Source organism: Phyllobates terribilis, unplaced genomic scaffold (genome assembly GCF_046119375.1).
Source record: "Phyllobates terribilis strain yellow unplaced genomic scaffold, ASM4611937v1 Scaffold_1__5_contigs__length_1240528914, whole genome shotgun sequence".
In the NCBI taxonomy this organism is placed as follows: Eukaryota; Metazoa; Chordata; class Amphibia; order Anura; family Dendrobatidae; genus Phyllobates; species Phyllobates terribilis.
In genome coordinates, this window is record NW_027362761.1 from 109,054,844 (window position 1) to 109,080,536 (window position 25,693).

Consider the following 25,693-nt stretch of genomic DNA (forward strand, 5'->3'; position numbering starts at 1 on the left):
AATCAGCAGACAGTTCTGGATTTATATCTACGCACTGCAGGCTCGATCATCAAAGTTTGGGGGTATAAAAATATATATATGATACCAGGAGCAGAATCCACCGTGATTATCTGCACTGTGCGGAACAATAACGTTACCTCAGCCATAACACGGCCTGGTTACCGCTCTTACCACACAGCTGCTCTGTCACACCCTGCTGTGACCTCTGCACGCCGCGCACAGCCGCCCTCCGACCAGTCAGGAGAACAGACTGCGTGACGTCACCAGTCAGCTGACTGCAGGGAACCCTCCCGGAGACAGCGCCTAGTCAGGTGGGCGTGGTTAGCCGCCTATAAGTGCGGAGGCGCCAGAGCAGCAGGCATTCCTCTCTTCTGTGCAGTTCGTGCTTCTTCCTGCAGAGGGCCTGTGAGTGCTGAGGTTCAGCTGGTGCCTGTGGTAGTTTGGCAGCAGGTGGTCTCTCCTCTTTGCTGGTGACTGTGCTTTGCTTTCTGTAGGTGTTTACTTAGCAACATGGCTGAGACGGTGGAGCAGCAGCAACAGGTAACAGCTACTCGTGTCTTGTCTTATGTCATGGATGATAGTGACGTGCAGTGATACTGAGGAGCTGCTGTCTTTACCGGGTGTATATAGGTATTACTGGGAATGGAGTGAGGCGCCCCCCTCTGGTGTATATAGGTGTTACTGGGCATAGGGTGGTTTCCAGTATTACACTGGCTCCTGTGTGCCTAAATACAGGGGAACGCTGTGGAGGTCGCTACTATGGTATCACCATGTGTGCCCCACTGTGTACATGACCTATGTGCCCCCTTGTCTTGTGGGGCATGCCCATTCATGCAGGATATGGCAGTCAGGTGTGGGGCTCTGCCATATGATGGTTCTGGGGTGGAGGGACTTGGGACAGACACCTATACTTGGTTCTATATATGTGCACATGGTCAGGAGCCGTTGTGTTTATGCAGCGTCAAACCTGCAGCCACCAGATGTTACAGAATAGTGGATGGATTTCTAGAAATCCCATTTCCACTATGTGTCTGTACACCTGCGGATCACCAGTAGAAACTGACATGTAGTGTGTCTTTCAGATCTGCAGCATGTTAACTTCTCTTGTGGGTCTGCATGTGGACCCTCCCCATAGACTAACCTCTGAGGAAAGTCTGCATGGCTGTTCTTAAGTATCAAGGCCGCAGGTGGCTCCTGACAGTATGCACATACCCTAAGGGTATTTGCGTGCAGAAGTTTCTGCAGCGGTTCTGCACCTCTTGGCAGCAAAAAAAAGCTACAGAAATTCTGTGCGTCTCTTGGTGCATATTTTCCAATGCATTGTATGGGGAAAAAAAAATGCATGGAAATTTTTACAAAGAATTCACATTCTGCTTTTTAACCCCTTTGCAACCCTGGGATTTTCTGTCTGTGTTTTGTGCCCAGAGCCATAGCGTTTTTATTTTTTGGGTCAATATGGCCGTGTGAGGGCTTATTTTTTTTATTTTTTTTGCTGGATGAGTTGTACTTTTCAACACCATCACTAGTCTTACCATATCGTGTACAGGATCCATTATTATTCTCCAGGTCATTACAAGTTTGTAGATACCAAACATGTATAGGTTCTTTTATTTAAGTGGTGAGAAATTACAAAGGTGTGTTTTTTTTTTTTTTTTTTTTTTTTTTTTTTTTTTTTAAAAACCAAAAGCCATTTTCCAAGACCTGTAGCGTCTCCATTTTTTTGGGATCTGGGGCCAGGTGAAGGCTTAATTTTTGCGCACTGAGCTGAAGTTTTTATTGATACCATTTAGGGTTAGATCCGATGTTTTGATCGCCCATTATTGCATTTTATTATAATGTTGCGGCGACCGAAAAATGCAATTCTGGCATCTAACTTTTTTTCTCGTTACGCCGTTTACCGATCGGATTAATTCTCCTTTTTTTTTTTAAATTTATTTTTTTTTTAATTCGGGCGATTCTGAACTCGGCGATACCAAATATGTGTGGTTTTTTTTGTTATTTATTTTGAATGGGGCGAAAGGGAGGGTGATTAAAAATATTAAAGTTTAAAACTTTTTTCACTTTTTTCTTGCTTCTATAGTCTCCATAGGAGACTAGAAGCAGCACTTGTCTGATCTGCTGTATGTAGCAGAAATGGTCCTGTGCTATGAGTGCCAACCACTAGGTGGCGTTCCTAGCGACCAGCTCATGACAACCACTGGAGTCTGCTGCAGACCCAGGGTTGTCATGACCACCCATCGGTGACCCGCGATCACGTGACAGGGTAAGTGACACTCTTGCGGCGCTGTTAAATGCCGTGGGTGGATCGCGACTCCACCTGCGTCTGTTGCGGGCACATGTCAGCCGACATGTGCCTGCTTCAGTGCGGGCTGAGTGCCGAAGCCCTCACTGAACCAGGGGGATACAGCCTGTGCGTATTAATAAATCACAGGCTGTAAAGGGGTTAAATAAAACACATAACCCTCAACTAGTGATGTGGGGTTTGCCACACCCCAGGGAATTTTTGTTCTGCCATTCATTGAAAAATGCTGGTATGAGGATGCTTGTCTTACTATCTTCCATACATTTGTGGGTGTCACATTTGTTATACTCGTGTGTAATCAATCGCCAATAAGAAAAACGATTAACCCCTTTACAGCCTGTGATGTATTAGTACGCACAGGCTGCAACCCCCTCCGGCGCTGTGCCCGCAACAGCTGTGGGTGGAATCACGATTTTTAGTCCATTACATACAAAATAGAGAAGATATTAAAACTCAGCTCCTGAAATGGGTCAGTTTATAATCTCTCCCCTATTTTTCTTAGCTTTATTAAACAATTTTTTTTTCCCCCTTCTCCCATGACAGCACCACCTGAGAGAGGGTATCCGCCCACCAAGGACAGGAACCTACTGAATAAAAAAGGTGGTACCTCTATTCCGCATCAGTATTTGGTTCCTGTCCTTGATGGGTGCCTCGCCTACCTGTTCGTGGGATGTGGAGTTGGATCCTGGGATCGATGCTGCCTGGAGGCCTCAAAGAATCAGCAGATGGTCCTCTGTTCCCAGCCCCATCTTGCTGGTACCTGGATCCGATCCTGCGGCCGGGTCTGCACACGCACGGTAGTCGTGGCTGGGTGCGCCGACAGGCCTTCCAGGCTGCGCACGTGCTGGGGTGTCGCGCCCCAGCATGAGTGTGCTGGAAGACCGTGTCTGCGCTTGCGTGGGGTGCGCTTTCCAGGGACATCCCTGTCTGCGCAGGAGGGATCCTGCAGTGTTGTGCGCTAGCTGGCATGTAAATCTATATTGGAAGGGGAGGGGCCCAAAGGAGGTGGAGCCCCCTTATGCTTTAAAAGGATGGGAAGCAGTCAAGATGGTGGTGTTTGCATCCCTGTCATCATGCGTGAGGAGCTGCAGTCACCTGGGCCGCAGCTGTCACTGCCGCAGGAGGAACAGCAGCAGCCACAGGTACCTAAGCAGCCTAAGCAAAATGTGAGACAACGGAAGTCTTTCCATCAGAGTCATAGCTGTGGGGGTCATACGAGTGCCGGCAGAACCGGTCAGAAGAAATCTCGTGAATCCACCTTCGCCAGATGGGAGCGTTCATGTGAACGACAACCACCTCCTCCGGTACCCTAGTCTGAACGGCAGTGTGGTGAGTGATCTTTGTAAAAGTTCACCTTAGTAATGTGCTCTTCTGTGTGGGGTTTTTTTTTTTTTTTTTTTCCCCTCTACGACAGTCCCGTACATCAATCGTCAGGGGGGTGGGGGTACAAGATCCCTTCCTCTGTTAGTAGCGGATCAGATCCTTTATTTATTCATACTCCCATGACGGCACCACGAGAGAGAGAGAGGGAGAGGATCTGCCCATCATGGACAGGAAACATACAGGTTAAAATGGGCGGCACCTCTCTCCCACCTCAGGTCTCCCATCATGGACAGGAAACCTAAACTATCAGGTTCCTGCAGGAGGAAAATTGGAGCAGTCACTTGCCCCGAGGGATAGACAGGGTACCTGGAGCGATGAGGTTCCTCCCTGGTCGGTCCTCTTCTTCCTGGAGATGCCACGGCTCATTGGGGGACACCTCCGTGCGTGTTGCGGCCAGCGTGACATCCCCTCACTGGAGCTGGATGGTCCGCTGTATGTGTGGATGGAGGCCGCATGCGGGTAAGACTATCTATCCTCCACTTCCTACAAGAGATCGTGGCAGCGCCAGGGGGGAACATACAGGCGCGGCCATGTTGGGGCGGGCCTATGACTTACTTCCGGTGCGCGGGCCTCCACCGGAAGTGGACGCAGAGGTGCTTGCCAGCCCTTTGTTTTCTCGTATACAATGGGAGATACACAGGAGCTTTCACCTCAGCAAGAACTGCTGCAGGAGCAGCCCTCTGGGGAGCCCTCACAACAGGCGGTACAACGTCGTTCCCGAACCAGGTCCAGCCGTTCTACTAAGAAGTTTACCACTAAGAGCAGGAAGGAAGGTCCTGTCATTCGGTGTGATCCTCCGCTGGTTAAGAAGGATTCCTCTGCTTCTACGGTACCGCATATGCCAGGGAGTAAGTGGACTCTCCGTGAAAGTTCTACTAATGGCTCCTCTTTTTTTTTTTTCTTCGGTCTATAGAATTTTTTCAGAGCAAGAAATGTGCGTTTAAATCTAGGCATAAAGAATGTGCCCTATGTAGCAGCCTGCTCCCTGATGCATATACTAAAAAAATGGTGCCAGCCTTGTATTGACAAGGTGATGGTAGAAGAGACCCTGGGGTTTTCTTTAGGCCTTAAAACCTTAATTAAAGAAGAAGTAGGCAAAGCCTTGCGTGAGAATTCTGAGGTCAGGCATTCCCCTCAGGACCCTCGACCGGGCTCAGACTCCAACATCTCGGACATTTCTTCCTCTTCCATATCCTCCTCTGATGGCGAATCTGAAAGACAATGTTTCCCTTTAAATGAGGTAGATGCCTTAGTGAAAGCTGTCCGTTCTCCTATGGGCATTGTGGACGCTAGACCAGAGAAATCTCGGGAAGATGTTATGTTTGGCGGTTTAGGTCAAAGAAAGAAAAGATCCTTTCCCATGAACACAAAAAATTAAGGATCTTATTGAAAGAGTGGCAGAAGCTGGACAGAAAGGGCAGCATCCCTCCCTCTTTAAAAAGGAGATACCCGTTTGACGATTCCGCATGCTCCTCCTGGTCAAAGGCGCCAAGGCTTGATGTAGCCATTGCCAAAGCTTCAAAAAAGGCTTCCCTCCCCTTCGACAACATGGGAGCTTAAAGAGATCCCCTGGACAGACGAGCAGATACCTTTTTAAAAGGTACCTGGGAGACCACTACAGGAGCCCTGAAACCAGCAGTGGCTGCCACCTGCACATCCAGGGCCCTGATGGTCTGGCTTGAGCAGCTGGACAACCAATTGAAAGAAGGTGTCCCCAGGAAGGAAATCATTTCTTCTCTCCCCCCTAGTCCAGGGTGCAGTGGCCTCTCTTGCTGATGCATCTGCGGACTCAGTCAGACTAGCAGCAAAATCGTCAGCTCTTTCAAATGCTGCTCGGCGAGCCCTTTGGCTAAAATGCTGGCCGGGAGATGTACAAACAAAGTCTAGACTCTGTACAATTCCTTGTGAGGGTGACTATCTTTTCGGCCAGACTATGGATGATCTGTTGGAAAAAGCAGGAGATCTTAAGAGGGGCTTTCCATCTGTACCTCTACCCTCTTATAAAAGATCCTTTCGGAGAAAGAAGTTTGTCCATAGGCGATTCTTTAGAGAACAGGAGAAATTTGAGGAAAAGGGTCGCAAAGGTAGAGGCCTACTCTTTGGTTCTTCTTCCAGAGATGAGCGGAAGCCAGGGGAACCACAATCCACCCAGGTGGGGTGGGGGAGGGGGGGAGATTGTCATTGTTTTTTTTTTTTCCGGCCTGGGAACGTATCTCACATAGCGGTTGGAATTTGGGCCTAATTAGATTTGGTCTTAAGTTTAAATTCCAAACCCTTCCTTACAGGATATTTGTAATTGTTCCCTCTAGTTCCTCCCCAGAGCGGCAGGCTTCCCTCATATCAGAAAGACAAGACCTAACAAAGAAACCTTTTGATTGAGGTTCCGAAAACAGAAGAGGGAGACGGATTCTACTCCTCGCTCTTCTTGATTCCAAAGCCGGATGGGTGTTTCAGGACTATCATAAATTTAAAATCCTTAAATAGGTTTCTTAGAATAGACACCTTCAAAATGGAATCCTTAACAATAATAAAATTGCTTTTTCCCCACTGTTTTATGGTTGTCCTGGATCTAAAAGACGCTTACTACAATGTCCCCATGCATAACGATTATCAAAAGTATTTAAGATTAGCCATCAAAATTAAAGGGGTGATAAAACACTACCAGTACACCGCCCTTCCCTTTGGATTAGCTATAGCCCCAAGAGTTTTTGCGGAAGTGATGGCCCACATAAGAGAAAAAGATATTTTAATAATCCCGTACCTCAATGATTTCCTGATAGTGGGGGACTCCTTTGCACAATGCGAAGCCCACCTTCAGGTAACAATTTCTATCCTACAAAGACTAGGTTGGTTCCTAAATTTAGAAAAATCTAGATTGATTCCACAAAAAAGCCCAACAGTTCCTGGGGGGTCATTTTAGATTCAGATGAGAAAATTACGAAAATTCAGGGACTAGTGAAACACTGTATAGATAGTCCCCCCCCCCCCCCCCCATGACACTGCGCAAAGCCATGTCCTTATTGGGGACCCTGACCAAGTTTTTCAGCAGTACGCTGGTCCCAATTTCATTTAAGGGCTCTTCAATGGGATGTCTTGTATAACGACTCACTCCTAGATGGTCATCTAGACCAGGAGTTTACCTTGGGCCCTCGCTCCTTACAATCCCTTCGCTGGTGGTTGGTTTACACTAATCTTTCTAGGGGAGTCCCTTGGGAAAATAAACCTACGGCAGTTGTAACTACGGACGCAAGTGCTACAGGTTGGGGAGCTCATTTTGAAAACTGCTCAATTCAGGGAACCTGGTCAGAAAATGAAGTATGGTTTTCCTCAAATGTTAAGGAACTTTTGGCGGTTGATTATGATCTCAATGGGTTACTTGTATATTTACAGGGCCAGGATGTCTGTATACTCTCGGACAATCAAGTCTCAGTAGCGTATATAAACCATCAAGGGGGGACCCGTTCAAAGGATTTAATGAGAGTGGCAGACAGACTTCTTCAAAAAGCAGAAGATCATTTTCTCTCACTTTCTGCGGTGCATCTAAGGGGAAAAGAAAACATCAGGGCAGATTTTCTCAGCCGCAATTCCCTAAAGGAAGGAGAATGGTCCTTGAACCCTCGAGTATTCTCCAGGATCGTGGCAATGTGGGGTCTTCCAGCAGTGGACTTGTTTGCAACGAAGTCCAACCGGAAAGTGACAGCATTTTGTTCTCTAGACCCCAGAGAAAAGCCCCTGGCGGTGGATGTCCTCATGATACCCTGGGAGTTTCCTTTGGCGTACGCCTTCCCTCTTATGGTCCTGATTTGGTCAGTCCTAAGAAAGATCAGGACAGACTAAGCCAGAGTGATCCTCATATGCCCCTATTGGCCCAAGAGGCCATGGTTCTCTTGTCTCCGCAGGATGTCAATATCAGACCCCTGGATCCTTCCGGAAATCCCGGACCTTCTTACTCGGGGCCCAGTTTCCCATCCTCCAGCCCCAAATCTCCATTTGATGGCATGGCATTTGAGAGGACACTGTTAGCCAGCAAAGGGTTTTCCTCAAATTTGGTAAACACTCTCTTAAGTAGCAGAAAGCATCTATGCTAGAACTTGGAGAAAATTCCTATCTTTTACAGAATTCAAGCTGGAGGATGGGATCCCTATTGGGAAGATACTAGAGTTCCTACAACGGGGGTTAGAACAGGGTCTAACCACTAGTACCTTGAAGGTACAGGTGTCGGCTTTAGGGGCCTTATTTGCATCTGATATAGCAGCAAATTATTGAGTAGCACGGTTTATAAAGGCCTCTTTTAGATGTAGACCTATCATTAAATCCATACCCTCTCCCTGGGATCTAAACCTAGTCTTAAATGCCTTATCTAACCTGCCCCCCCTTCGAACCTCTAGATTCAGCCACTCATAAAATTCTATTTCTTAAAACAGCCTTGTTAGTGGCCCTGACTTCGGCCAGAAGAGTAAGTGACATACAGGCCATTTCTATATCCCCTCCATTTACCCAAATTATGGATGATAGAATTGTGTTAAAGCCTGATCCAGCTTTTCTCCCAAAAGTAGTCTCGTGGTTTCATAGAACTCAAGAGGTAAATCCCCCCCCCCCCCCCCCCCCTAAGAATCAGAAATAGGAGAAACTACATACATTAGATGTTAAGAGGTGCGTGCTTAAATATTTGGAGGTTTCACACAAATTTAGGAAAGATAATTCCCTATTTATATGCCATCAGGGGGCCAGAAAAGGTTGTAAAAATTCAAAATCCACAATCGCAAGGTGGATTAGAGAGGCCATCTCCCTCGCTTACTCCTCGGGGATAGGGAAGTACCGGAAGGGTTGAGAGCACACTCCACCAGAGCGGTAGCGACTTCCTGGGCCAAGAAGACGGGGGTTTCCATCGAGGACATATGTAAGGCTGCCACCTGGTCTTCTCCCTCCACCTTCTATAGGGATTATAGATTGGACTTGGGTGACTCTTCTGACCTCTCCTTTGGGAGAATGGTGCTTCAAGCTGTGGTCCCTCCCTAATCTCCCTTTGTCTCTGTAATTCTCTCGTGGTGCTGTCATGCGAGTACGAATAAAGCCTTAGTTACTTACCGTTAACGGGGTTTTTTTCGGAGCCCATGACAGCACCCTTATATTCCCTCCCTACACTGGTGTTATTGCACTCCCATAGAGTTATTTCTTCTCTTTTGCACCTTTTGGGCGAAGTTACTTAAAGTAATTGGCTTAAAATGATTTTGTGTTATTAACCTTGGCGGTCCTCTCATGCTCTGTTAACTAAACTGAGGTGGGAGAGAGGTGCCGCCCTTTTTAACCTGTAGGTTTCCTGTCCATGATGGGTGGATCCTCTCTCTCGTGGTGCTGTCATGGGCTCCGAAAAATCCCATTACCGGTAAGTAAGGCTTTTGCGGAGAGTCATCTATTCACGCTCTCGGCGCTGCATATAAGAAGGGAGGAGAACGTACAAGCTTTTTTTTTTTTTTTTTTTTTTCCCTAAGTCGACACATCTTGAAACAAGGAGAATGGGAATTGAATCCAGTGGTATTCCAGCAGATTGTCAGCCAATGGGGACAACCTCTGATAGATCTGTTTGCAAACAAACACAATCGGAAAACCAAAATCTTCTGCTCCCTGAATCCAAAGGAGAAGCCGTTTGCGGTGGACGCGCTGCAAATTCCTTGGGACTTTACCCTAGCCTATGCCTTTCCCCCTCTAATGCTGATCTCTACTATCCTAAGAAAGATCCGGGAAGAACAGGTGAGGGTTATATTGATCACCCTGTTTTGGCCCAAGAGACCATGGTTCACTTGGATGAAGTGTCCCAAGCGGATCCATGGGTTCTTCCGGACACCCCAGATCTCCTCAGGCAGGGCCCAGTCTTCCATCCCCAAAGATCGAGCCTGCAGTTGATGGCCTGGATTTTGAAAGGTCACTACTAACGCAGGAGGGGTTTTATCCTGGTCTAGTTACTACTCTGCTGGCAAGTAGGAAGCCGGTGACTACTGGAATCTATGGCAGAACCTGGGCTAAATTTCTGTCTACCTCGGGTCAGTCTGCCAAAGGGAGGGTTCCTATTGGGGCCATCCTGGAATTCCTTCAGAAAGGCTTAAGCATGGGGTTAGCCACCAGTACCCTTAAGGTACAAGATCCGCTCTGGGGGCACTATAATTGCGACTTGGCAGTAAATAGGTGGATCATCACATTTGTTAAAGCTTGCAGTAGATCTAGACCCATTCCTTCTCCAAGGATGCCTCCTTGGGACCTTAATCTGGTTCTAGAAGTGCTATCCAAGCCTCCCTTTGAGCCCTTAGAGGAAGTTTCGGAGAAAATTCTCACCTTAAATAAAAAAAATATAAAAAAAAAAACAGCCATGCTCGTAGGGTTAGTGATCTGCATGTGCTGTCAGCTAACCATCTGTTCACTCAGGTGTGTATGAATAGAGTAATCTTAGGCCGGGTCTGGTCTTATCTTCCAAAACTAGCCTCCAAATTCCATAGGACACAAGTAATTATTACTCTCCCTTCTATCCTGACCCTAGATATTCTGAGGAACAAAAAAGCTTCACACTTTAATGTCAAAAGAGTTATTAGTCCAGTATTTGGAGGTGACGAAAGCCTGGAGAAAGTGACTCCTTATTCATCTCACTTCAGGGGGCTAGGAAAGGGCTTAAGGTTACAAGGGGACCATAGCTAGGTGGGTCAGGGACACCATTGGCTTGGCGTACTCTTCTAGCAATCTGCCAGCTCCAGAGAACCTGAAGGCCCACTCCACCAGAGCTGTAGCTGCTTCCTGGGCTGAGAGGGCAGATGTGCCTATTGACACTATATGTGTGCCATTCTCCACACACACACACACACACACACACACACACACACACACACACACACACACACACACACACACACACACACACACACACACACACACACCCTTTCCTCTTCTACTGATCTGTCCTTTGGGAGGAAGGTGGTGATCCCCCTCCCTCTGGTGTCTGATCTCTCTAAATCTCTCAGGTGGTGCTGTCATGGGAGAAGGGGAAAAGATCCTAGTTACTTACCGGTAATAGGATTTTACAGTGCCCATGACAGCACCCTATTAACTCCTTCCCCTTTATCACTTATGGTGTGCACTTCTTAGGGTGTTTTATTAAGAAATGTACTAACCTATTTTTCAGAGGTCCTCTCATGCTCTGAAACAAAAACTGATGCGGAAGAGAGGTACCGCCTTTTTATTCAGTAGGTTCCTGTCCTTGGTGGGAGGATACCCTCTCGGGTGGTGCTGTCATAGGCTCTGTAAAATCCCGTTACCGGTAAGTAACTAGGATCTTTATTTCTAGTTATTTATAACAGATGTGCAGAATATCTTTCCTCTTTAAGAATTACAATATTTCTAAATGATTGAGCAGCTTTACCTCCTTGGTCACTTTAATGGGCTCTCCTTGGGAAACATGAGAATCCACGACACTAAATGGCATCCCCACCCCCCCCCCAAAGGAACACTTTTATTTAGTGGAAGCTATAAACTGATTATTGAATGAGTGGTAGGTCTGGTTCAGTCAAGCTATATTCTAAAGGTCAGGGACCCAAACTTGACCCCAAATCCTATAGTAGCCAATGGGCACCTGAACTTTGTTGCTGAAAAATGAGGGTACTAAAGGGTAGGGGGCTTCAAAGTAGGTGTAATAGCAGGACAGTTGTCCTGCAAATGTGAATAGGAAAGTGATCTACAGGACATCATATGTGGGGGGGCTTGTATAGAATATATAGAAGTAGCAGCCTTTACTGCCTTTCATGTAGCACTAAATGTCTTAAACCTTTAAATAACCTGATTGGGGGGGGGGGGGGACTACATGGCTCCCCCTTATTTTCAATAACCAGTGAAAGCAGACAGCTGTGAGCTGACATTAGGCAGAGAAGGTCCATGGATATTGGCCCCTTCCCAGTATCAGGCCACATGGTGAGCCTGCCAATCACAGCTATACCAATACTTGGCATGGCTGTTCTGCCCCCCCCCCCCCATAAGTGCCCACAGCCTTAATGCTTGGCTGTCCTGCAGACTTCTAACAAGCTTTACTCGTCTGGGTAATCCAAACAGTAACAGACTTTCTTTCTAGAATTCCATGTGAGGGGTTCAGCACCAGACCAGTGTATGTACCCTAACTTTCACTGTCCACTCATCCCTATTATTGAAGTGTGGTAGTTCTCAGAGTATCATAACTGGTACATTGGTGGTTGCTCAACTCTTCCGAGTATATTTCAGGGTTTTGTGTTCTCTTCCTTAGAATGTGGTGGTAAGGCTGATAAACCTCCCACTGGTGAGCTCCACATATGACCTGGTGTCCTCTGCCTATGTGACCACTAAAGACAACCATCCCTACCTGAAGTCCGTATGTGACGTTGCAGAGAAAAGTGTGAGGAGTATCACTTCTGTGGCCATCACTGGTGCCATGCCAATACTGCAGAAACTTGAGCCTCAAAGTAGGTTTAGCTTCTTGTGGTTTTTTTCCACTAGCAACACTATCTTGTTCATAAAATATATAATTTTTTTAATGTATTGGGCTAAAATGTCTTTAATTTTACATTCTCTAGGCTGTTTTCATGAACACTTATCTTTGCTTTTATGACAGCCCATGTTAATGATCCGCTGGAATGGTTACAAAACTGTTAGGCTATGTGCCCACTATGCAGAAACGCTCAGGAAAAAATCCTTTGATTTCTGTATCTCCCAGGCAGAAAAAAACACACGTGGATTGTACATGCGCTTTTCCTGCCAGGGACATGCGGATGTGAAGCGTTTTGTTTTTTTTTTAATTTAAACATCCCTTGGAAAGTGCTTGACAATTTGGTCACACTATATAAATCCATGCCGGTTGCAAGTATTTATATAGTGTGACCTTAAAGAATGGTAAAAAATAAATCTATACTTGCCTTCTGATGGCCCCCGGAGTCTTGCTTCGCTCCGTCCTGGCTTGCCGGCAGCTCACGGTACACTACACTGAAGGACCTGTCGTCACATAACTACGACGTCAGTTCAGGTCCTTCAGTCTACCGCGATCTGCTGGCAAGGGAAGACAAGGAGACCAGGGGCCATCAGAAGGTAAATATAATTTTTTTTCACAGGTTCTATGGTACCCGGGTCCAGAGGAGTCTCCTCTCCTCCAGACCTGGGTACCATCCGCACATGTGTGGTGTTTTTTTTTGTTTTTTTTTCCCCCGCAATGATAACCCGCAGCGGAAATTTCCGCAGCATGTGCATAGCACATGCGGATTATCATTGGGGAACATGGTAGGCCTTCTACTATGCGTTTAAGCGTTTCTGCCGCTGGGGAAACGCTTAAATGCATCGTGGGCACACAGCCTTAAGGTATGTGCACATGACCAGTAAATATTAACTAGAGTTCCACCAATGGCATCCTATATAATTCTGGTCGTAAACCCAATCATAGCATAACACACTTTCTCCACAGGAAATTCATCCCCAAAACTTTTTACAAGTGTATTGAACTTTATTGAATTAAACTATAAAACACAGGGCTTCACAGAAAAAAGCAGGCAAATACCATGCACAATAAAATAATGGGTAAATACCTAATCAAATATTTGATATGAAAAGATACCATCACAAGGGGCAGCGGATGGGCTTTTGCATAGAGCACTTTATTCAGGTAATTTTCAGTATTTAGTCACACATTTGACCGTTTTGTGCACGAGTTTTTTGATTGACAGTTACTTATTGAACACGTCAGTCTGATATCCTTGTATTCATATGGGTAGTGTTTTAACATTCATATATTTCTATCTATATGCACATATCATGATTTAGCCACAATTTGGTTTGTGCTCATCTAATGTTACTACGCAAAAATATACTGTTAATTTACTTGCCTGCAGTAGTATACCACTTTTAATATTGAGCAACCAGTTGTGATGGTATTGTTTCATATCAAATATTCACTTTTTTGATTTGTACATGGTTTTTGCCCTTTCTGTGAAGCACTGTATCTTAGTTTTTTTTGTTTTTTTTTTGACTTGATAAAGCTCAATTTATGGTTCAACAATAGACATTTATTTATTTTTTTTGGTATTAATTTCCATTGGAAAAGGTGTTCCACTATCAGTAAACACAGCAGATTGGACGCAGTGCACTTACACTGCATGCAAACCCGTGTTCTACATTACATGCAAAGTGGATGGGATTTCAAGAAATCTTATGCCCACTATGCATCTCCATGCACCTGCAGATCACCCACATACATGCAGTGCTTCTTTCCAGACTGCAGCAGGTCAACTTCTCTTGCGGAGCCGCTAGTCTCCGCAAGAGAAACTGGATCAGTGCATTGTATTGATTCAATGAACACATGCAGCTTCACCTGCATGCAGTGCTTTGGACGCAGCATAAACACAGATTGTGTGCACATATGCTTACACCTTATTCAGGAATCTGTTTTTTTTTTTTTTTTTTTTTCTAGATCACTTAAGCATAAAATGGATATGTGGTAAACTGATCCACAACACTGACCCCAGTCACATACAGTGGTGGCCAAAAGTATTGGCACCCCTGCAATTCTGTCAGATAATACTCAGTTTCTTCTTGAAAATGATTGCAATCACAAATTCTTTGGTATTATTATCTTCATTTAATTTGCTTGCAAGGAAAAAACACAAAAGAGAATGAAGCAAAAATCAAATCATTGATCATTTCACACAAAACTCCAAAAATGGGCCAGACAAAAGTATTGGCACCCTCAGCCTAATACTTGGTTGCACAATCTTTAGCCAAAATAACTGCGAACAACCGCTTCCGGTAACCATCAATGAGTTTCTTACAATGCTCTGCTGGAATTGTAGACCATTCTTCTTTGGCAAACTGCTCCAGGTCCCTGATATTTGAAGGGTGCCTTCTCCAAACTGCCATTTTGAGATCTCTCCACAGGTGTTCTATGGGATTCAGGTCTGGACTCATTGCTGGCCACTTTAGAAGTCTCCAGTGCTTTCTCTCAAACCATTTTATAGTGCTTTTGGAAGTGTGTTTTGGGTCATTGTCCTGCTGGAAGACCCATGACCTCTGAGGGAGACCCAGCTTTCTCACACTGGGCCCTACATTATGCTGCAAAATTTGTTGGTAGTCTTCAGACTTCATAATGCCATGCACACGGTCAAGCAGTCCAGTGCCAGAGGCAGCAAAGCAACCCCAAAACATCAGGGAACCTCCGCCATGTTTGACTGTAGGGACCGTGTTCTTTTTTTTTTTTTTTTGAATGCTTCTTTTTTTCTCCTGTACACTCTATGTTGATGCTTTTTCCCAAAAAGCTCTACTTTTGTCTCATCTGACCAGAGAACATTCTTTCAAAACGTTTTAGGCTTTCTCAGGTAAGTTTTGGCAAACTCCAGCCTAGCTTTTTTATGTCACGGGGTAAGAAGTGGGGTCTTCCTGGGTATCCTACCATACAGTCCCTTTTCATTCAGACGCCGACGGATAGTACGGATTGACACTGTTGTACCCTCGGACTGCAGGGCAGCTTGAACTTGTTTGGTTGTTAGTCGAGGTTCTTTATCCACCATCCGCACAATCTTGCGTTGAAATCTCTCGTCAATTTTTCTTTTCCGTCCATATCTAGGGAGGTTAGCCACAGTGCCATGGGCTTTAAACTTCTTGATGTTCCTGTGTCTTCCGTTCGCAGTGTCATTCAGGTCTTTGGAGATGGACTTGTAGCCTTGAGATTGCTCATGCTTCCACACAATTTGGTTTCTCAAGTTCTCAGACAGTTCTTTGGTCTTCTTTCTTTTCTCCATGCTCAATGTGGCACACACAAGGACACAGGACAGAGGTTGAGTCAACTTTAATCCATGTTAACTGGCTGCAAGTGTGATTTAGTTCTTGCCAACACCTGTTAGGTGCCACAGGTAAGTTACAGGTGCTGTTAATTACACAAATTAGAGAAGCATCACATGATTTTTCAAACAGTGCCAATACTTTTGTCCACCCCCTTTTTTAGGTTTGGTGTGGAATTATATCCAATTTGGCTTTAGGACAATTCTTTTTGTGTTCATTGAAGACAAATTAAATGAAGATAATACCAAAGAATTTGATTGCAATCATTTTCAGGAAGAAACTGAGTATTATCTGATAGAATTGCAGGGGTGCCAATACTTTTGGCCACCACTGTACATGAGAAGTGTTAAGGCCTTAAACTTTCAGTGGCCTGACACTTTTTCTCAGTAAAGTGAATCTGTCAGCAGGTGTTTATCAGTCGACCATGACAGCACCACAAGAGAGGGGATCCACCCACAAGGACAGGAAACCTACAGGCTTAAAAGGTGCGGCCCTTTCTTGCCTTAGGTTCCCTCCATCAAGGACAGGAAACCAATAGCGGGCTCGTGGAAGAACTTTATGGCGACAGCTGTCAAGCAGCGCCCCTATATGGGATCGGCAGTTCCAGTGTCAGGAGTGCACCCGCATAGCAATCTGGGAAATGCACAACATCCTTGCACTGGATAAGCAGTGGGCATCGCCCCTCTCTGGGGTGGCAGCCCTTTCATCATCTGCTTCAGCCAGGTTTGTGCCCCTTTCTGTAGGGTGGGGTCTGCCCCTGGACTGATCCGGATTGCGCCCCTATCTGGAGTGGCAGATCCACCATCGCCCTGAAGATGATGCAGGTTGCATGGGATGCTGTCCCCATCGACACCCGGCAGAGGTCGGTGCGCTGGATATCCGGGAGGCTGCACCCCGATCTGGTTTAGCAGAGCCTACCTGGAGCGGCGGCAGCTGGAACTTTCCGGTGCGATGCTTGTGCGGGCACGCACTCCCGACCTTCCTCCTGTGAGTCGTGGCCCAATTACTTCATCGAGCCTCGGGGCGGTCATGTGACCGGGTCCCGGAAGTCCGGTCACGTGCATTAAATTGTAAGTGCGGTATTAACTGTGGCGGCGTCCCTGAAGGGAGGATTACAAAAAAGATTTATTTGATTAAAATCAGGTGCCTGAGGGAAGGAACAGGTGTTAGTTAGTTATCTTAGTGATACCCAATTAGAGGAGTTACAAATGGCCACAGCTTCAATGGCCAATAATAAATCACCAGGGTTGGATGGGTTCCCTATGGAAATATGCAAAAAATTTGGGGATATATTACTACCTCAATTGCTGTGCACATTCCAGGAGGCAGCCAGGGAAGGCATTCTGCCCCTCTCAATGAGAGAAGCAGTTATCGTAGTGATACCCAAACTGGGTAAGGATCCATTGCTCCCCGAATCCTATAGGCCTATATCCCTGCTACCTACGGACATTAAAATTATAGCAAAAGTTCTGGCCTCCAGGTTAAATAACATAATATCTAATGTTATACATAGTGATCAATCGGGCTTCATGCCAGCTAGGTCTACAGCCGGTAATATCCGTAGACTATTTCTTAATCTTCAGTTGCCAGTGGACAATGCAGGAGACAGGGTTATTTGCTCGCTAGACGCTGCTAAAGCATTTGACTCTGTTGAATGGGAATATCTATGGGTACTTTTGGAGAAATTTGGTATGGGCGCTGGATTTATTTCATGGATCAAGCTACTATATGAGAGGCCATTGGCACGATTAAGGGTAAATGGACGTCTTACTTCAGCCTTTGAACTGGGGAGGGGTACCCGGCAGGCGTGTTCGCACTGGCCATTGAACCACTAGCTGCGGCTATCAGGATGCACCCTGGCATAATGGGATTTTGCAGAGGGAATATAGAGGAGAAAATTGCGCTTTATGCTGACGATGCACTACTATTTTTAGCGGAAGCCTCCAAAACATCTGTAGCTATGGAGACAATCGAGAAGTTTGGGAAATTTTCGGGTTTGGTGATTAATTGGACTAAGTCAGTACTGTTTCCAATAGATAATGGGAACATTAATGCACCTCACTATACTGACTCGGGCTTACAAGTGGCCAATGAATTTAAATATTTGGGTATTAATGTAACATCTAAAGTAATTGACTATGAGAAACTAAACCTCAACCCAATACTGGCCAGATTCAAGTGTAAACTGGACACGTGGTCTAAATTGCCACTGTTAGTGGTGGGCCGCACTAACTTGGTCAAGATGATCTGGATGCCACAATTGCTATATGTATTGCATAATTCTCCAATATGGCTTCCCCAGAGATATTTCCTTAAAGTAAACAGCATGTTCAGGGACTTAATCTGGGGAAAACAAGCTCCAAGAATTAAACTGGAAACTTTGCAAAGAGATAAAACAATGGGTGGCCTTGCTGTCCCAAATCCGTGGGTTTATTATATGTCAGCTCAGCTCCAGCATATTCGTGGGTGGGACGACACTGGAGGGGGAGGGGGGGCTCAACGTCTTTTACCCCAATCACATTTTAAATCACTCAGACTCTATGAAGCATTGAAGGCTCACAAATTTAAGACACCCTCTTGTAGAACCCCAACTACGCTGTTAATACACAAACTTTGGTGGGCAGTGAGGAAATTACAGGGGATACAAGGGATCTCACAATTTACATCACTGTGGGAAACGCCATGGCTCCCTAACCTATATAAATTGGAAGGGTTTAAAAATTGGAGTCTAAAAGGACTAGAAAGATTCACTTATGTGTTAGCGGGAGATTCACTCAAGGAGTTTTCACAGATACAAAATGAATATGGACTGCCAAACACAGAATTTTATAAGTACCTTCAGTTACGACATGCATATCAGGCAGAGGGTCTTGTCCTAAACAATGGAGTTCCTCAAAATGCTATATTACAGAGAATGGCTAGCTCACATAATTCTAGGGGGCTAATCTCATTGCTTTATAGGGGTCTGCTGGACCTGGTATTAGCAAAACACCCCATAAGATCAAAAGAAAAATGGGAGGGCTTGATAGGCCCTATTGAAGAGGGGCTGTGGTCTGAAATACTGGAAAGAGTTCCCCAGTTATCTCTGAGTGAGTCCCATAGATTCTCCCACTTACAGGTGCTGCACCAGTCATATAGAACACCCCAATTTCTCCACGATATAGGGCTTCGACCAGACTCCCTATGTGCTAGATGTAAAACATCCCCGGCTAACATGCTTCATATGATGTGGACCTGCCCTGCTCTGGAAAACTTCTGGCGGGATGTAATAGCGATCATTGATAGAACATACTCAGTCGATTCAGATCCCTCACCATTAGTATGTATACTGGGATATATAGAAGATCTGAGCACTGACGAACATGGCAAAATAGCGGTGGCACGCATGTTATACATGGCCAGGAAACTAATAGCCCAACATTGGTTATCAGAGCAGGCGCCCACGGTGACAGAATTTATAAATCAGATTAATTGGTTATTAAATCTGGAAAAAAGTATATATCTGAAAAGGAAGGCCATCTCTAAATTTGAAAAAATATGGGCTCCATGGATTGACGGCTCCGGCCTAGCCTCCAGAGAACTGCATAGATTTCGACTTGGTCTGCTATGATTGATGTATAGATTACTTGACAGGTGCAAAATCCTACATTGGGCTGCTTTAGACACGTATATAACTGCTCCAAAGCAAGAGTTAGATACCCCTTAATACAATTGTGACTATTCATACTGTAAGATTGTTAATTTGCTGTGGACAGAACTGTGGAACATTTAACTCAAAATGTTTTGTTTGAAAGGGCAATGTGTTGTGGGGAGAGGGATAGAATAGGGACTGGTCCCTTCTTTGGTTGGGTTGTTTTATTTGTTTTACTGTTGTGTTACAAAAAAAGTTTTAACAATAAAAAATATTTGATTTAAAAAAGAAGGATACGGCACAAAGTTCCCGGTAGTTTGACGATCTGGAGCGAACCTCCGGAGACCAAATCCCTTGAAAAAAAAACTTCCTTCTATGTGGCCGCTCCAACCTGACTGACTGACGTCGGTGTTGATGACAACAACTAGGGAGGAGATCCAAGCTATCCCCACCTGAAGGTTTTCTGGAACCATCCACCAAATCAACGACCTTCTTACTACTCGAGATAGGGGCATTACTTTGTGTGACAGTCACTGGCAGAATACTGGAGGGGAGATACGTGTCTCTGAGACTTTTTGCTTCAGTGATGTAAAACATGGAGGTTTGTCCTGCACATTAGGTGCAGAGAGGGTTAATAGCCAGAGTTACAAGGGCATGCTTTACAGGTGGATAGCTAAGTGTTGGGAGGGAAGCTATGCACCCTATCTCCACTTCAGGGCGTGGTTTAGGGGCTATAAAAAGCCAGCCTTTTGACTCAGGAGGTGGTCAGTATCTGGAGGCCAGCTACAGAGAGAGGAGAGTGTGTGTTTGTTCCTGCTGAACCTGAACCTTGTGGTTTTTGCTAACCTGGAGTGGCCGGTGCAAGGACTTTGCTGGGCTCTTTTCCTATTTTTGTTTGCCATTAGGCCGGATGGGCTATGTTTATTTTCCATTAACTTTTTATTGGTTTATGCTGCACAATAAACCAACTGAAAATTTAAAGAGACAGTGTTCTGTTTATACCTCAATGCAAAGCTGAGTGAGCCGATCTACCACAGTTGGTGTTAGAAGTGCGAGCAGCATTCCCAGCGAACACGTGTGACTGTTATAAGAGGCGCTGCATGTCCTGGGTGAAGGCGGCCATAAGTCAGCAAGTGACGCCGGAAAAATGGAAGACCTGCTTAAGCATTTGTTGCAGGGACAGCAAGAGCAGCACCAGCAGAGCATGCAGCAATATCAGCAGAGCATGCAGCAGCACCTGCAGAGCCAGCAAAACATACAGCATCAGCAACGGGAGCAGTAGCAGGAGACAAACTGATGCAACAGCAGCAGTTTCAACAAGACTAGTTCCGTCAACAGCAGCAGCATCAACAAGACCAGTACCGACAGCAGCAGCAGCAGATTGAGCTACTTGCAGAGGCGGTTCGTGGGAGGCCGGCAGCCCCTCCCCAAGTCCAGGTGATGATTCGTACGTCCGGAAAGCGGTAAGACGGTCCATGCAGAAGATGACCCCCGGAGATGATGTAGAAGCCTTTCTGACAGTCTTTGAGAGGGTGGCTGATCGGGAGAGACTTCCACCAGAACAGTGGGCAGAAGTTCTGGCTCCATATTTGTCAGGGGAACCCCAAAAGGCATATTATGACTTAGCACTGCAGGATACCAAGGTATATGCCAAACTAAAGACAGAAATCTTGGCACGTCTGGGAGTGAATATGGCAATGGGAGCCAAACGAGTCCACCACTGGGCGTATGCTGGCGATAAACCCCCTCGTTCACAGATGTTTGACCTGCTGCATCTCATTTATAAGTGGTTGCAGCCAGAGTCTTCCACTCCTGCCCAGATGTTAAAGCGGGTGGTGATTGATAGGTTCATACACTCCCTTCCTAAGTCGGTACAGACTTGGGTCGCCCAAGGCGATCCCCAGAACGCAGATGACCTCGTTGGCATAGTAGAGAGGTACCAGGCTGTTGAGAAATCCCTCGGGAAATCGGGTATAGTCACTTCCCCATACTGGGATACCCAAAAGGGGGCGGGCTCACCAAGGAAGGGGTTCAGAGCCACAACTGGGGGGCGTCCCACTTCCTCTGAAAGTGCCACAAAGACTGCTGTGAGGGATGCCATTTGTTGGTGGTGTCACAACCCTGGACACATAGCCACCCAGTGTCATATGTCCCCTGATCCAATGGACTGCAGCCTAGGTAGACGGTGTTCATATTATGCTTATCCAGCCTGCAGTGTGGACGGTTAACCTGGCGAGGGGCAACAGGCGTGGGCCGTGTCCTGTGTCCATTAATGGAGTAAGGGTGTTTGGACTATTGGACTCAGGGAGTCTGGTGACCCTAATCAGTGCCACCCTCCCCCATGAGCTGATCCCTACCAAAACTGTGGGCGTCCGCTGCATACATGGGGACGCCAAGATTTACCCTGTGGCCAGTGTGACAGTCGGAACAGACTGTGGCGCCCAATCCCACGAGGTCGGGGTGGTACAGGACCTGATACATCACATCATATTGGGGCGTGATTTTTCCCTTGTTCTGGGACTTGTGGGGGAAAAGATCCAGACTGAGTCACGTGGACAAAACCCACGACCCAAGAGAAATACCCTGGTAAACATCGGAAGAAGATGAGTTCCCATTGTGTGTCCTTGCAGGTGACGAGGATGAGACTGTGACCAAGGTGGCCGACCTCCCTGAATTAGAGGTGCCCAGAGAGAACTTTGGGTCAGCTCAAGTTCAGGACTTGACCTAGAAAGGGGTGTGGGACAATGTTACGGTTTGTAATGGTGTTGCTCAAGAGCCGGGGGCGGACACCAGGTACACACACTTTGCAATTCAGGGGGAGCTATTATACCGGGTAACTAAACTAAAAGGTGAAGAGGTAGTGGAACAGCTGTTGGCTCCAGGGCCATACCATCGGAGGGTGTTGGACATGGCCCACTTATATATTCTGGGGGGACACCTAGGGTTGGAGAAAAACCAGGAGAGAATAATGAGGAAGTTCTATTGAACAGGATGTTACCGGGAAATCTTAGACTATTGTAGGTCCTGCCCCACCTGCCAGATAACCGCGCCCACCTCCCATTTCCGTAGTCCCCTAGTTCTACTACCGCTGACTGAGGTCCCCTTTGAGAGAATTGCTATGGATCTAGTGGGGGCCCTTAGTCAAATCAGCCCGGGGCCACCAATACATTCTGGTGGTCATGGACTATGCGACCCGGTATCCAGAAGCATTACCGCTAAGGAACTCGTCAAGTAAGTGCATAGCCACGGAACTTGTCCATATATTTGCCAGGACCGGTCTGCTGAAGGAGATACTAACTGATCAAGGTACCCCGTTCATGAGCAAGGTAATGAAGGAGCTGTGTAGGGTCCTCCAGATTAACCAGCTGCGAACCTCCGTTTACCATCCGCAGACAGACGGCTTAGTGGAGCGCGTTAATAAAACCCTAAAAGCTATGCTCAAGAAGGTAGTAAAGAAGGATGGACGTGACTGGGACTACCTGCTGCCATTCCTGCTTTACTCGATAAGGGAGGTTCCGCAAGCCTCCACTGGCTTTTCCCCGTTTGAATCACTGTATGGACAACATCCATGAGGGCTCCTGGATATCGCTAAGGAAACCTGGGAAGCCGAGGTTACACATCACCGGAGCATCATTGAACATGTCGCCCAGATGCAGGAAAGAATGGCGAAAGTGAAGCCTATCGTGAAGGCGCATCTCCTCCAGGTGCAGGAAGCCGAGGCAAGGGTCTATAATCGATCGCCGAGGCAGTTCCAGCCTGGGGACCGAGTTTTGGTCCTAATCCCTACCATTGCGAGCAAGTTCCTGGTCAAATGGCAAGGCCCGTACGAGGTGGTGGAGAAAATCAACGAAGTTTAATTATAAAGTCCACCAATCTGGCTGAAGAAAGTCGCATCAGGTGTACCATGTGAACCTACTCAAGCCGTGGTGAAACTGGGAACCTGTGGAAGCTCCTTGCCTGGGAGCCGCTCCCGGAGGCAAAGTGGAAGAGGTCACGATAGCAGAGACTCTATCGCCGGCCCAGAAGCAACAATGTCGAGAACTGCTACAGCAGAATCGTGACCTGTTCTCAGAGTTGCCGGGGCATACTCTGGTGGTAGAGCATGATGTGCTAACAGAGCTGCATATATGAATGAGCCTGAAGCCCTACAGGTTTCCTGAAGCACGCCGAGAGGTGAAAAGGATGCTAGACCTCGGAGTGATAGAGGAGTCGAAGAGTGGATGGTCGAGTCCAGTCGGCCTCGTGCCCAAACCCAACGGGGAGTGGAGGTTTTGTAAAGACTACCGCCGGCTGAATGAGGTGTCCAAGTGTGACGCATACCCGATGCCCCACGTCGACAAACTCATTGAGAAGCTTGGATCGGCGAAGTATATCACGACCTTCGACCTGACGAAGGGCTACTGGCAGATCCCCATGTCTCAGACGGCCAAGGAGAAGACGGCTCTCAACACCTGATGGGTGTTTCCAATACACTCGGATGCCGCTCGGACTGCAGGGGCCCCCAGCCATCTTCCAGAGGGCTATGGATCGGATCCTAGCCCCACATAAGAAGTATGCCGCAGCCTACCTTGACGACATTGTGATCTTTAGCCCAAACTGGGATAGTCATCTACCAAAGGTACAGGCGATTCTCGATGCTCTAAGGAAGGCGGGATTTACAATAAATCCAAAAAAAATGCGCTGTTGGAAAGGAAGAAGCCAAGTACTTGCGATATGTCGTCAGGAGACGCGAGATTAAGCCACAAGTCAATAAAGTGGAGGCAATCCAGAACTGGCAGCAACCGCTCTCCAAAAAGAAAGTGAGAGTGTTTCTGGGAATGGTGGGATATTGCCTGCGGTTTATCCAAAATTTCGCTATGATGGCCGCGCCACTTATGGATCTCCTCAAAGACACCAGATCAACAATGGTGAAATGGACGAAGGAAACAGAGATGGCGTTCCAACGGTTGAAGCTAGCACTATGTAAGCAGCCGGTTCTGGTCGCACCAGACTTTGAGAAAGAGTTCGTGGTCCAGACAGACGCTTCAGAGGTTGGTCTAGGAGCCGTACTCTCTCAAGAGATAAATGGGGAAGAACATCCCATTCTCTATCTGAGCCGGAAGCTCTCGTCCTGCGAGAAAAACTACGCGATAGTAGAAAAAGAGTGTCTAGCCATAAAATGGGCCGTAGATACACTGAGATACTACCTACTAGGCCGGAAGTTTGGACTTGTATCAGACCATGCCCCTTTGAGATGGTTGAGAGAGAAGAGAGGTAAAAATGCCCGGGTAACTAGGTGATTCCTAGCAATAAAAGACTTTCATGTAGAGCACAGGCCCGGGAAACTACATGGAAATGCTGATACCCTCTTTAGAATTCCCTGTCTGGTGTCTGGAGGTGCCCAAACCTCCGGCTTTGGGCAGAGGGGGGGAATATGTGACAAAGTCACTGGCAGAATACTGGAGGGGAGATATGCGACTCTAAGACTTTTTGCTTCAGTGATGTAAAACATGGAGGTTTCTCCTGCACATTAGGTGCAGAGAGGGTTAATAGCCAAAGTTACAAGGGCATGCTTTACAGGTGGATAGCTAAGTGCTGGGAGGGAAGCTATCCACCCTATCTCCACTCCAGGGCGTGGTTTAGGGGCTATAAAAAGCCAGCCTTTTGACTCCGGAGTAGTGTTGAGCGAATTTGTTCGGCATTTCAAATTCGGGTTCATGTTCGGGGTTCCGGCTTGTTCGCGCCAAAAAATCAGCTCCGCCCATGAACATCCCTGATCTGCCATGCTGTCACGCAGAAAACATGGGATGTTCGTGGGCGGAGCTGATTATTATTTTTTTTTTTTTTTGGCAAGAACAAGCAGGAACCCTGAACACTAACCCGAATTTGAAATGCCGAACAAATTCGCTCAACACTACTCAGGAGGTGGTCAGTATTTGGAGGCCAGTTCCAGAAAGAGGAGCGTGTGTGTTTGTTCCTGCTGAACCTGAACCTTGTGGTTTTTGCTAACCCGGAGTGGCCGGACCCCGGCCGGTGCAAGGACTTTGCTGGACTCTTCCTATTTTTGTTAGCCGTTAGGCCAGATGGGCTATGTTTATTCTCCATGAACCTTTTTATTGGTTTATGCTGCACAATAAACCAACTGAAAATTTAGAGACCGTGTTCCGTTTATACCTGTAGCGTCGGCGTCCCTGCCCCCTGCTAGGCAGGGACGCCGTTCCCCTCACCTCTCCGCTCCGTGCCCGGCGGCTTCCTCCCGCTCTGCTGGCAGCGCGCGCTGCTTCCCGGCCTCTGTGCTTAGGGCGCGCGCGCGCTCCCCCTCTCTTAAAGGGGCCGCGCGCGCCGTCCTAAGGAGTCCCCGGCCAATGGCCGGAGGACCTCTCCATATATAAGGCACCTCCTCCAAAATGGAGGTGCCCGAGCAATGTTGTTGCAAAGCCTTCACTCTGCTTCAGCCCTCAGGTCCCGTTACCAGTTACCTGCTAGTCACCTGCCTGATATCCGCTTACCTGCTTGCAAGCCTACGGTCCGACGGTCTGCCTTCTGACACCTGTCAGTCTGTCTATGGACCA

The 25,693-nt window shown here is 46.9% G+C and overlaps 1 protein-coding gene across 1 annotated transcript in view; it reads left to right on the forward strand.

Annotated features, from left to right (window-relative positions):
* Nucleotides 1–262: 262 nt before the first annotated feature.
* The window catches only part of LOC141216916 (perilipin-2-like), a 119,377-nt gene continuing 93,946 nt past the window's right edge, over nucleotides 263–25,693 (forward strand). The window contains exons 1-3 of the mRNA XM_073665733.1: nucleotides 263–405; nucleotides 495–540; nucleotides 11,961–12,156. Coding sequence (XP_073521834.1) covers nucleotides 511–540; nucleotides 11,961–12,156 — 226 coding nt within the window. The 5' untranslated portion in view covers nucleotides 263–405; nucleotides 495–510. The remainder of the gene's footprint in view (nucleotides 406–494; nucleotides 541–11,960; nucleotides 12,157–25,693) is intronic.